Consider the following 13042-nt stretch of genomic DNA (forward strand, 5'->3'; position numbering starts at 1 on the left):
CGGCGGACAGACCTAGACTGGGAGAAAGAGCCTCCACCGGAGGAATGAGGAGGCCTCAACTGCAGAGAGGGGTGAGGGTTCCCGTAGAGGGGGCAAGGGGTGCTGAGGCCCTGAGGCAGGGGCAGCAGGGGAAGGAATTGGGGGCCAACCTGAGGACCTGTGGGTTTAAGCAGTCAGGTGACAAATGCTACCTGAGGGAAACAGGGGCGGGGACTTGCCCAGGGGCCTGGACCCCACATGGCAATGGCGGCTCCAGGCCACACCTGGGTGATGTGTTGGATGTGAAGGAAGCATGAGAGTCCAGGGGTGTGTGCTGAGCCTGGGCTCCCTGGTGGATAGGTGGGTAGGCACAGAAGGCGCCGTCTGCTCTGGGCTCTCCCAGGCTCTGCCGCCCACTCCCTCAGCTGCCCTTGTGCCTGGAAGTCAGCCTGGCTGCTCGATGGATTGCGTGTGAGGTACTGGCCACTTTTTCCTGAGGGTGTGGGCGGTGAGTCCTGAGTCCCTGCCGTGGGGCTGGGTTCCCCACACAGGTGGTGATGGGCTGGCGTTGCCAGCAGACCCCACTTTGACGGCGGGGCTGGGCTGCTGCTACTGCTGCTCTCTGTGCCTCGGTTTCCCTGCTTGGCGAGATTCGTGGGATGAGAGATGCTCCTAGCTGGGCTGGGGGATGTGGAGAGCATCAGCCACTCACCAGAGACCCGGGAGGGGGCCATTCGGCCAGAGGTCAGGTGCCTGCCGGCCAAGAGGTCGAGCTGTAGACTCAACTCGGGTCAGCTTGGGGGACCCAGGCCCTCTGTGATGGCTCACCATGGCCCCCAGACCCAGCCTGGGCCCCAGTCACCCTGCATTCCCATAGTGTGGCCTCCATAGAGCGAGCGGGGCTGTCCCGGTCTCCTCTCTGTCCCCACCGTGGCCCGAACTGCCCAGCTGGTGGGAAAGTCTGAATCTGTTGCCGTTTTCTCTCTGTTATCAGGGCCTTATCTGGCCGCTGTGTGCCGCCAGAGGCCAGGGTCTCTCTCCTGGCAATGCTGTGACCCCCCCCACCCTGCCTGCCGACCTGCTGCCCAGGGCCAGCGAGACCAGGAGGCCAGCCCTGGGGATCTGTCTCTTCCGCCTCCCCAGCCCCACTCCTCTTCCATCTCCCCGTCCCATCCTCTGCCCTGACCTGTGCCCCTCACCGCTCCCCTCCCCTTCCCTCCCTCCCCCACGCGGCCCCCCCACAGCACTCCCTCCCCCAGCCCTGGCTTCACCCACTCACACCCTCTGCCAAAGGGGGAAGATGCGGCAAGTCCCTGCAGAGTAGAAACAGTAACAGCAGCTGTGGTGACAACCTCACATCTGCGCCCAGTGCCCGCTGCCAACACCTGTCTGAGTCCTGACACCAGCCTTTGGCAAGACAGTTTCATCCCCTGAAACCAGGCTCAGGGAGAAGCTGCCTGCCCTGCGCCAGCCTCAGCTCCTGCTGTTCCCTCCTTCCAGAGTGCTTTTCCCTGGACCTGGTGCTGGCAGCCTCCTCCTCTCCCCATCCAGATTGCCACCCACTTGCTACTTCCTCCAGGAAGCCTTCTTGGATGGCACCTCTGACTCTTTCCTGTGGTGCCCACACTGGCATCTTCCACTTTTTCGGGGGGGTGGGGCTGGCCACTGCAGGATCTCCAGCACCTCGTGAGGGTGGGGCACGCCGAGGGCTCAGGAAGGGGAAAGGAGCCAGCAAAAGCGAAGGAGGAAGAATTGAGTGCGTGAGGGGGCGGGCGAGGGAGGGAGCCGACGAATGAGTGAAGGAAAGAGCCGTGGTTCTGGTCGGGGAGGAGCGGGGCTATGTGGCCGCCAGTGGCCACCCACCCCACCAGCTGCTCGCATGGGGCCTGGGCAGGCACCTATACTTCCACTTCCTCCCCTCTACACCGAGAATGAGAGGACCCCCAAGAGAGGCCAGCATAGGCACCTGTGTCCCCTGCAGGCACCCACTGGGGACTTAGGCTGCTCTTGAACCCTGAGCTGGGGCAGGGTGCTCCCTGGGCCAGGGCCCTGGTTTTCAGGAGGCTTGCACAAGGCCACAGAGCCAGGGGCACCTCAGGGGCCTCCCCAGGGTCCTCAGACTCCTCATCGACAGCCCCCATCTGCGCCCCACCTGGCATGGCCACCCTGGGGCCCACAGTCTGAGGGGTGTCCCCCCTCTCCTCAGCGACTGGTTCTGGCTTTCTGTAAGGCAGTCGTTCAAAGGAGCCCCCCAGTGCCTCACCATCAAAGCTGGGAGGGGCCACCTTAATCGTCAGCACCGGGACTTGGAAGGGAGCTGGGATCATCCCGCTGCACAGAGCCAGCTCCGTAATTCAGTTTTAAAGCATGAAAAAAGGGAGTTGATGAAATTCCGCTATCAGCGCCAAGCCAATATGCAAAATATCTCACCCCCAATCAAATAGCTATTATGTTTTCATTTCCATTTTGGCGTCCGGCTTAATGAGCAGTAGACGGACGGGCGCGCGGGTGTCTGCTAGTTGTGATAACCAAGGGGCTCCAGGCACCGCAGGGGCTGAGCCCAGCGCTGCCCTGGCCACCGGTGACCACCACTATGGCCTGTGGACACCCCCAGGCAGGTGCGGCCTTGGCCACTGACCTCTGCCGGGCCATGCCATGGGGCTGGCATCACCCTCACTGCAGGTGGGCCCGGGGCGAGGGAGGTGAGGGGGCTGTGTCTGGCCTGGGGAAGGGCTGTGTGCTGGGTGCAGGTCTGAAATCCAGCCCCAAGTTCCTATCCCACCGCCCCCACCACTGCCTCCTCACCAGGGGCCCTGGACAGGGCAGCTCACAACTCGGCCTTGCTGGGCCTTGGTTTACTCACCTGTAAAGTGGGCATGACTCGGCTTCCCGCTGTGGGTATTGAGATGTGGCTGGAGAGTGGGATTTCCACGATGGCTGCCCCCAAGGTCCTGCTTACCCCACTCCACTCCACCCTGCCACAGCCATCACCAAGTCCCTGTCCTGGTACCCCCTCCTCCATGCACCCTGTCCCCATGCACTTTCCTGACCGCCCCTACTTGCTGAGATCTGAGTGGGCCGCCACCCTCCACACCCCAGGTTCCTCATCCGAAATGAAATTGGAAGACCACCTCGCTGGGCTACATGGGTGGGGGCAGTTAAGGGTGGGCATTTGTAAAGTGCTGAGCGCCACCCGTCCGGTCTTAACCATTCACACCCTCGCCCGTTTCCCAAAATCTGTACTAGCCACGGTTCATGTTTACTGAGCACCTGCCCTGTGTCGGGCTCTGAGGATGCCGGCAGGCTGCACGTTTCATCTCCTGAGGTGGGAGCTGCTGTGGCTTCATCTGTAGACCAGGAAACAGCACAGAGAGTGGAGTGACTTGCTCAAGGTCACACTGCAAGGACGCAGCAGCTGTCAGCCTGCCTGGCCATGGGTTGGCCTGCTCCGGCTGTTGGCACAGAGAGAGGGTCCCCAAAAAGGCTAGGGGGAGTCTTTGCTAGCCCAGGGGGAAAGCAGCAGAGAGGAGATGTGGCTCACAGATGCCCCCAGCCAGCAGGGGCCCAAGCGCTCCGTCGCCCATCTGGACAGTCCCCACGGACCCCCAGTGGGCCACAGATGGGACCAGTGCTGACTCGGGCTCGGCGGGGACCAGGCAGCTGCTCTCAGACACCGAGGCAGGCCCAGGGCAGCATCCGCCTCGACACACCCTATTTGTGGGCTGACAATTGTCTCCTGCATTATCAGAGCTGTTTTAATTGTGCTGGAACTGAAATTACCCTGGCAGCCTCTTTCTCCACGCTCGTTGTCACGGCTTTGTGTAGAGCAGGCGCCTTTGTTCTCCTGTAAATAGGAGAACCCATCACCAGCCCAGCGCCCCTCTGGGTGTCTGAGGCCCACCTGGGTGGGGCATGGAGAGCCAGCCTGCCTTCCTGGAGCTGCGGCAGCTATGCACAGGGCTGCGTCTCCTGTGGACCCCAACCCCAGTGCTCTGGTCCCCAAAGTCCCTGAAAGCAGGTGGCCTCGAGCCCATTTGCCAGAGCAGGCGACTGAGGCCCTGAGGCCCTACAGCTACTCAGCAGGAGGGACCTCAGCTCCTGGGCAGCCCCTCTGAGCTCCATGACAGCCATGGAAAGCACAGGCCTCTAGAATGGGGAGGAGCCAGGCTGAGCTGAGTGCTTCACATGCTGCCGCCAAGGTGGGGATGGCTGAGCACCTCCTGGCCTTGTGGATGGCGTTGCCTGCTCAGGGCCGACCCCAGAGGTGGGGGGGTGGGGCCGTCATGGCTGCTTTTCTGCCCTGGCGTGTGCTGAGGGAGAGCACTCGGGTTGGGCCTCCTGTCCCAGGGGCAGGAGTTGGACCAGTCAGGCGTGTGCCCAGACCGCCCTGGAGCCTGCCCGTGTGGGAGCTTTGATGGGAGGCTGCGAGTCCTCGCCTGGGGCTGGCTCCTGTGTGGTCTGAGCCCAGCCCTCTCCTGTAATTACAGCTCTGAGGTGCTCTGAGGAGGCCAGGACTTGTGGGTCCCAGGTAGAACCCCGAAGGCTGCAGTTGGGAAAGTCCAGCCTGTCCCTCCTGTCCAGGACTCCCCCATGGCTCCCCAGTGGCCCCAGGATGAGGGTCGCCTCCTCCCCGTGGTCTCTGAGGTCAGCACGGCCAGGACCCTGCCTGCCCTCAGCCTTAGCTGCCAGCACACCCTGGCCCCCAACCTCCCCTTCCTCCACCACCTCTGTCCCCACCGGGGGCCTTTGCCCCTGCGGCCCCCTCTGCCGGAGCTGTCTTCTCAGGGGCTGGTCTCACAACAACCACACTGTTCCCTCCGAGATCTGCTGGTGGCAGCCCCTCCTCTCCCCGTGTTTTTTTCTCTTTCTCTCATGGCTCCTTCCCTCACTGTGCTTCTAGAACTTGCCGTTGTTTTTGGTTGGGGCCCATCTGTTGTTCTCTGACTGTCCCCACAGTGGCCTGGACACCCCGGGCAGTGTTCAGCGTCTGGTGCACCCCTGCATCCTGGAGCGGCACCTGGCCCTCAGGTGTCAGCAGAAGGCAGAAAAGGCGTCTGCCCATCTAGGAGCAGTTTGGTTTGATGGCATCAGCCAGCCACAGCCTGCTGATGATCAGAGAGGGGGCTGGAGTCCAAACACAGAAAATCCACCTTCCCACCTCCCTGCTGCGTGGAACAGCAGGGTCAGCCTTGGACATCAACCTGAAACTCAGTCACAGCATTTCTCATTCTCTCGCATCTTTGGGGGTCTCTGACATGAGGCAGCCTCTGAACCCGGCATTGGACGCTGGCGGGTGGCACGTTTGTTACTGGCTGGGCAGGTGTTTCAGGTGTCAGCAGGCTCCACCTCTGACCTGCCCTTCTCTCTCCCATCTTCTGCCTTTCCCTGGAGACACAGAGCAGAGCGGGGAGCATGAGGGGCTGTGAAGGAGGACGGTGGGGATTCGGAGAGAAGCTCCTGAAGCTGGGCCCGTGTGGGCGCCTCAGTGTTTTTCTGGGGAGGAGTCACCGGGTTTCATCAGATTCCCAGAGGGGCCATGAGGCAAGAAAAGCCAGGAACCACCAAGCCAGAGGCACACACGCCGAACAGTTCTCCATCCGTGCGGCTTGCTCGCCTCCAGGGACGGAGAGCTCAGCCCTCAGGAGGTGGTGTCTCCAGCCTGCAACACTTAGGCCTTCCTTCTGGTGTCTTCTGTTCTGCCCCACCCCCCCACCCCCCCGCCAGAGAAGCCCACTCTGTCCCCTTCAGCTCCCCTGACACATGAACTCACAGACACTGACGCAGTTTCTAGACTTTTCTTGTTCGTATTCTGCTGTGACTTGGGAGCTGCAGGACGTGGGGCCTGGGCTCAGGAGGGCCTCGGCCCCTCCCACTCCTGAGTGGGTCCGGAGGCTCTGCCCCCATCGTGCCTCACACAGGACAGTAGAAGGCTGGGCAGGCCAGGTCTTGCGGAGGCTGCAGTCCCAGCACGCCGACTGAGTCAGGGCCTGGGGGCCCAGGGAGCAGTCAGGCAGGATACGGAAGGACACCTCTGTCCTCTGTTCACACTGGACACCATCACCCATCACCAGCCTCGCGGGCAGACATCAGCACGCACGCCTGCACTCAGCGCCACTCCACAGCCACTGTGGGGTCCGGGGCAGCTGCCCCCACACTTGGGCCACATGGCCTTGTCTCAGTCTGCCTTGTCACCTGTAAGGTGGGCTCCTGGAGTCCCCCACCCTGATGTGTGAGTCTCTGAGGGGCCCAGGCCCTGAGGCCCTCCACCCACCGGTGCTGCAGACACCTGTGCCCTGCTCGGTTTGTTTGCTCAACAAGTCCGTGAGTGCCTGCTTTGTGCAGGGCCTGTGCTGGGTGAGGGCATCACCCCAGGGAGTTCCCAGACTGAGGGAATGAGTGTGAGGGAAGCGCACAGGGACTGGGCCGCTGGGCGGGGCATTGGAGGGTGATGCCGGGCGGAGGCCGTGGTGATGGCGACCCTCGGGGCCTGGATGGACGCTGGGCCTACGGGACAGGGAGGGCCCCCTTGCTGCTCCACGGCTGCCAGAGCGGGTGGGGACCTGTCCCCTGGTGCTGGGGGGAGTAGGTGGGAAAGAGACACAGGGGTGGCGACTCTTCTCTGGCAAGAGTGGAATCCGTGGGCCCAGCGGAAGCCAGGGGTCAGGGCAGGTGAGGGTGGGTGGAGGTGATCCTGCAGCTTTGGAATTGTTGCAGAGGATGGGGGTTCGTCAAGGATCATCAGGTCGTTTTTTTTTGAGACAGAAGTCTCACTCTGTCACCCAGGCTGGAGTGCAGTGGTGCAATCGCGGCTCACTGCAGCCTCCAACTCCCAGGCTCAAGCGATCCGCCCACCTCAGCCCTCCTAGTAGCTGGGACTAGAGGCGTGCACCACCACACCCAGCTAATTTTTGTATTTTTTATAGAGACAGAGTCTTGCCATGTTGCCCAGGCTGCTCTCAAACTCCTGGACTCAAAGCAATCCTCCCACCTCGGTCTCCCAAACTGCTGGGATCACAGGTGTGAGCCACCATGCCCAAATGTCAAGTCTTGAGGGACCTAGAGGGAGCCCTCGGCTAACAGCCACCTGGTCTCTGACCTCATAGGGGTGGATGACCTCACCCCTGCCCAGCTGCCAACTCCACCTGGGCACCAGGGCTGTGCCTATGCCAGGAGGGGTCAGGAGGCAGAAACTGTCTCCCCAGAGCTCCTCCCGAACCGCCTTCGTCTTGTGTCCACAGGTTCCCTTGGAGACATGGAGGCCGGAGAGGAGGTGCAATTGGTAGGCACCAGCCACATGGAGCAAAAGGCCACGGCGCCTGAAGCCCCGAGCCCTCCCAGTACAGGTGAGTCAGACTGAGCCCTCTCACCATGCCTCCAGCTGGGGCCTCCACTGCTTACCCGTACCATGCACTCAGAATTCAGTGGTGTCCGAGTGGTGTGGGCCAACCATATGCGAGAGTCCAGGACAGGCGTCTTCCAGCCGGAGGCCTGTTGCCCAGAGGCCCTGGGTGGGGCTGGGGGGTCTCCGGGGAAAGGGAGATGTGCACACCTACCGCATATGCGGCCTGAAATCCTGCCCTCATACAGATGAGCAGACCGAGGCCCAGATGGGGCAGGTCTGGCCCAGGGTTGGACAGGAATCCATGCCCCTCCCAGCCTCAGTAAACCCTCTGTGAAGTGGGGACCATGAGGCCCCCTCCGTGGGGCTTGGTGAGCTGTGGCCCCTGCTGGCATGCTGCTTGGGCTGAGTGTACAGTGGGTGCTGGGTGCAAGTGAGTGCTGGGTGCATAGTGGGTGCTAGGTGCACAGTGGATGGGTGCTGGGTGCACAGTGGTTACTGGGTGCAAGTGGATGCTGGGTGCACAGCAGATGGGTGCTGGATGCACTGGGTGCAAGTGGATGCTGGGTGCAAGTGGGTGCTCGGTGCACAGTGGTGTCTCCTGCTAAGGCACCACACCCCACTCACAGACCAGAGAAGTTTGGTGACTTGCCAGGGTCATTCAGCTGGCAAGTGCCCTAGTGGGGGGTCCCACCCAGGTCTGGGTTTAGCCTGATTTCCTCCACACTCCCTGGCCCCTCCTGGTGGCCAGTTCCATGGGGCAGGGCATTTTGCAAGCCGAGAAGAGGGCCTGCCCTCCTGGGAGAGAGTTAACCTGCCGTAAGGAGGTCTGCTGGAGACAGCTGTACCCCAGACACACCCAGAGACCCTGGGAGAAGGGGCCTCCCTGGGACAGAGGTGCCAGGAGAGGTCAGCATGCTCACCCCTTTTTTCCAAGGTCTGAGAGAGACAGCAGCAGGTTGTGGGGTGGGCTCTGCCCAGCTCCCCCACACTCCACTTGCAGGCCCAGCCACCAATCTCATACCGTGCCATGAAACCCTTTGCACACAGACTGTGAATTACCCCCACTCCAACGTGGAGGAGATGTGGCCATACCCGGACCGTTTGGGAGGGTGCTAGGTGGGTGACGTGAGCTGGGGTGGAGGAGAGATGGATGCGTGGGGCTGTCCCTGATGGGCGGAGGGATGCCAGGAGGCAGTGACAGCAGGTCCAAAGGCTCCAAGGCCAACGGGGGTGGGGAGAGGTTACAGAGCGGTCTGCAGCCGAGGGGCTGGGGTGGAGATCCCAGGCAGACCTTGGTCCCTCGCTTGGGAGGGGGACTTCTCAGTGGGGACCCCCACCCTAGCATTTCCCAGTCTGAGTGTTAGAGTCCCCTCTGGGTGGGCCGCAGCCCCAGGAGCCCAGCAGGCCTCATCACCCCATCTGCACACGCCCAGCCTGCTATGCCTGGGCCCCTTTTTCTGGCAGCAGGCCCCGGGGTCACCAGAGCCAGTGGGACTTGACCCCAGGGCTGGGTCCGCCATCTCCCCCAGCTCACCCAGGGACATCCCTGCCCCAGGATGGCCAGGCTGGGTGCAGGTGTCCGGCCCAGCCTCTGGTGAGGCCTGGGACCCACTGGCTGCCACTCCTTCCTGCCCTTGCTCCCATCACCATTGGCAAACACTGCTTGTGGTGCAGTCAGAACTCTCCCTGGCCGGTCCCGGGGCTGGGCCCTTAACCCTTTTGGAGCCTCAGTTCCTGCACATGTGAGCCGGGTGCCAGTCCCTCAGTGGCTATGGGGAGCGAGCACGTGTGGCACATGTGGACCCCATGGCCCTTGGCTGTCACCGCCGCCAGCCTTAGTGCTGCACACAGGTGCTGCCGGCCAGCTGCAGGAGCCCTGATGGAGGGGCCACAACAAAGGGCAAGTGGTGGACTTTGACCCAGGCCGGCTTCCCGGGGAGCCAGGCTCTTTATCTGATCTAGGAGCCAGGGCTGCATGGGGGTGGGGGTGGGGGTGGGGCCCGGGAAGGAGCTGGAAAAAACAACCAGGGCTGCACCTGGCACAGGCCTTAGTGATAGCGTGGCGATGGGCACGATAAGACAGCAGCGCGGGAGCTGTGTCTGCCGCTTGGCGGGTCCAGTGAGGCTCCCTCGCAGTGGCTGGAGCTCAGATGCCAGCCACTTTGATTTATAGCCAAAAATAATAGGACTTTTATACTGTGTGATTGACTTATTTGATGTTAATCACAGCCCTTATCGCGGGTATTAATAATCTGTGGGCATGTGACGTCACGGGGTGGAGGGGCTTTATGGGATCGCATCGATCGGGGCCGAGGTGGTTATCAGGCCAGCTGGGAAGGCAAACATGCCCTTTGGGCTGGAATCAGTGCAGGACCTGGTGGAGGGGCCCCCAGCTGCCAGCAGAGGGGACCGGGGAGCTGGCGGCCGCGTGTGTGCCTGCTGGCTAGGGCAGGTCCATCGGGTCGGCCATCCTGTGCCCTAATTATCAACAGCAGCTGGAATAACAATTATCATTGCAACAATTAATGAGGGATGAGGGGTTTTAAAAGACCAAGAGGAAAACTTGGATGTCTGTCTTACCCCAGTGAGAGTGAGCCAGGAGGTGGGGGTGGCTCTGGGCCCGAGCTCCCCAAGCCGGTGGCCAGTGCCTCAGCATCCCTCCTGGCCAAGGGAGGGGCAGCTCAGGGCCTGGCGCTCAGGAGGGATGTGACGGTGTTTTCCTCTCTGCAGATGTTAGCTCACCCCCACCGCCGCTGACCCCCACATCCCTAGGAGGCCCCAAGGAGCTGGAAGGACAGGAACCGGAACCCAGGCCCACGGAGGAAGAGCTGGGCAGTCCCTGGAGCGGGCCAGGTAACCATGTGGGCAGTGGAGGCAGCAACATCGCCTCCCGGGCAGCCTGGCCCGGCCCCTGGGAACAGAGCCACGTGGGTGCTGGGGCGGGTGTGTAGGTTGCTGGAGACCCACCAGGCCCAGGCCTGTGCCTAGTCCAAAGCTCAGCCAACCTGTGCAGCTGGTGGTATCGCTGCAGCTTGGCACCCTCGGGCCAATCTCTGGGCCTCACGTGGTGTACAAGGAAGCTCTGGGGGGTTCCCTGGATCAGAGCCTGGTCTGGGCCGCAGAAGAGGAGCTAGTGTGATGGCCAGGAAGGAGTCCTCAGAGGTGGGAAAGGTAGCGAGGTGGGAACAGGAGGCTGCATCTCAGCTGCCTGGGCCTGCGACCTTCCCAGCTGGGCCCAGATTCAGAGCTGTGCTGAGGTGCCCAGGCAGGCACTCAGGCCTGAAGGGCAGGAGAGGACCCCACCCCACTCCAGAGTGGCTGCAGGCTGTGGGGGACGGAGTCCGAGCCACACTGCCCCGCGGGGCCTGGGCCACAGGGTGTGTCCTAGAGGGTGATTTGGTGACTCTGCTCCGTGATTTGCAGCTGGAGTTCTGACCCCAGAAGTCCCACGAATGGGTTCTCCCTGTGGCCCCTTCGGGGACTGCGAATTCCATCCATTTATGAACAGAGGGAACACCGGCAGTCAGACTGTGTCTATTGTTCCTAATAAATCCCGCGGCCCGAGGAACCAGAGCAGCGTCTGGGGGTCTGGGGTGGCTTCCCAGGGTTGCCCGACCGAGGCCGTCATGGGAGCTGGTGGGTGAGGGAGGGAGGAGGCCCAGCAGAGGCGGACTGGGGGTCGCAAGGTCCCCGTGGGGGAGGGACGGCGTGAAGAGGGGCAGGTGCTCAAGCCAGACGCATGTGCAGATGCAGCAAACATTTATTGAGTGCCTGCTGTGTGCCAGGCATACAGCCGGGAGAGATGGCTGTCGCAGAGTGCGCAATCGGCCGTAATGACACCAGCAGGGCCCCCATCTATGGAGAGAAGCGTGGTGAGGCACTCGCCGTCCTGGGGAGCAGGGAAGGCTTCGCTGAGGCGGAGGGACCCCATTCCTTCCCGGGGACCAAGATGGAAAGGGGTCAGCGAGGTCCCAGCAGCAAGGGAGCATGAAAGATGGGTCCACGGGCCCGCTGGTGCAAGTAGGCAGCAGCACGTGCGTGGAGAGGCCTCTTGTTCAGCAAGGCCCCTTCCCACAACGGGACAGCCGGGACCACAGAGAGAGGGGTGGGCCTGGGCAGCCACAGCCAGGATGACCCAGTCCCAAGGGGAAGCCGAGTCACACCTGCACGGGCTGTGGGGCTGCCCGAGGCAATGCTGGGGCCTCGTGGCCACCAGTCCTCATGGGCTCCTCCTGCTGTCCCCCAGGAAGGGGGAACCAGGCATCCAGCACAGCAGACGATGTGGCTTACCCACCTGGGACCCAAAGATGGTGGGGGGCCCAGGTGCCATGGCAGAAACTTGCTGGCTGCGTGCCTTCTCCTCAGGGACACCAGGTGGGGGGCAGGCCCAGGACACACCTGTCAGGGGTCGGTCAGGCTCTGGTGTCTTCGGGGGTCTTGGTCAGGTGCTGGTGCCTCAGGCCCTTGCTGCGGGGTCAGCCTGACAGGCCTTTTCACGTGCAGCGCTGTGGGGTTGGGAGAGGCTGCCCTGACTGCCTCAATGTCCCCAGCTGTAGAATAGGGTAGCGGGGAAGGTGCACACAGGCCCCCTTGGGCCCTCAGAGCTCCCACACTTTCAGTGGAGACCACCCACACAGTGGCAGGGACCATTGTGTACCTGTGGGACCCAGTTAGCCACTGGGCAGACGGGGTGCTGGGCGGTCCTCACGCCAGCCCCAAGAGGGGCCAAGATGGTGACCCCAGTCTCTGGAGAAGGAGGCCCAGCCCGGGGATGCAGCACACGTCCACCATCATGCGGCTGGGAGGTGGTGGAGCTGGGTTTGGGCCTGGGGTTCATAGGTTTGATCGTCACCCCACGGGTCCCTGTCCACCCCTGCAGTGTTGAGAGGGGTTAGATCATCCTCCTGTTCTCCAGACGGAGGAGGCCCTGGGGGATGGAGCCTGGCGCCGGGAAGGGCTGGGCCCCTGAGGCCGGCCGTGGTTTGGGGCTGGGGCGCACCCCCGAGCTTCCTGTGCTGTGTGCATCCTCTGGACCGGGCGGTGCCCTATCGGCTCCCGCAGATACGAATTTCTGTGCAGTGGGCGGTGATGGGCTGATACGCGGCTGCTGGCCAACCGCTGCAGTGGCCACGGCCTATCAAGCCCACACAGGCCGAGCTATCACCCACGAGGAAGCCAAGGAGGCTCTGTGGGCTCTTATCTCTCGGGGCGGCCCGTGCGTCGATGGCCAGCAGGGTCAGTGGCCCCAAGGGTAGTGCCCGGCCAGGTGACCGGTCCAGTGGTTGCGGCGCGATAGGGAATTGGCCACATTTGCCCTGCTCGGCCTGAGTGTCTCTCCCTTCTGTCTCCAGACCCTCTCTCTGATGCTCTGTCTTGTGTGAGCGCCTCTCTCTCCCCTCTCCCTCCCCACCTTCTCCCTCTCTCCCTTCCTCTCTCCCTCTCTCTTTGCTGTTCTTCTCTCTTCCTCCCTCCCTGCCTCTCTTTCTCTCTCTCTCTCTGTCTCTCTCCATGCCTCTCTCCCTCACCCCTGTCTCTGCCCCTGTCTCTCCCAATTTCTGTTTCATGGTCTCTGACCCATGGCTGCTCCCACCCCACCCATCCCCAAGTATGGAAACAGTGTAGGCCCCAGCCCCTCTGAACCTGCCCCAGCCCCTCTGAACCTGGCCTGGGGCCCTGTTCTCGAGGTGGCCTGGGAGGCACCATCCTCCTTTCCTATCTGGG

The 13042-nt window shown here is 62.6% G+C and overlaps 1 protein-coding gene across 1 annotated transcript in view; it reads left to right on the forward strand.

Annotated features, from left to right (window-relative positions):
- Positions 1 to 13042, forward strand: part of ZFPM1 (zinc finger protein, FOG family member 1) — an 80037-nt gene that overhangs the window by 25080 nt on the left and 41915 nt on the right. Inside the window, exons 2-3 of the mRNA XM_033219312.1 lie at positions 7218 to 7322; positions 10052 to 10174. Coding sequence (XP_033075203.1) covers positions 7218 to 7322; positions 10052 to 10174 — 228 coding nt within the window. The remainder of the gene's footprint in view (positions 1 to 7217; positions 7323 to 10051; positions 10175 to 13042) is intronic.

This window comes from Trachypithecus francoisi, unplaced genomic scaffold (assembly GCF_009764315.1).
Source record: "Trachypithecus francoisi isolate TF-2019V2 unplaced genomic scaffold, Tfra_2.0 Lachesis_group10, whole genome shotgun sequence".
Lineage (NCBI taxonomy): Eukaryota > Metazoa > Chordata > Mammalia > Primates > Cercopithecidae > Trachypithecus > Trachypithecus francoisi.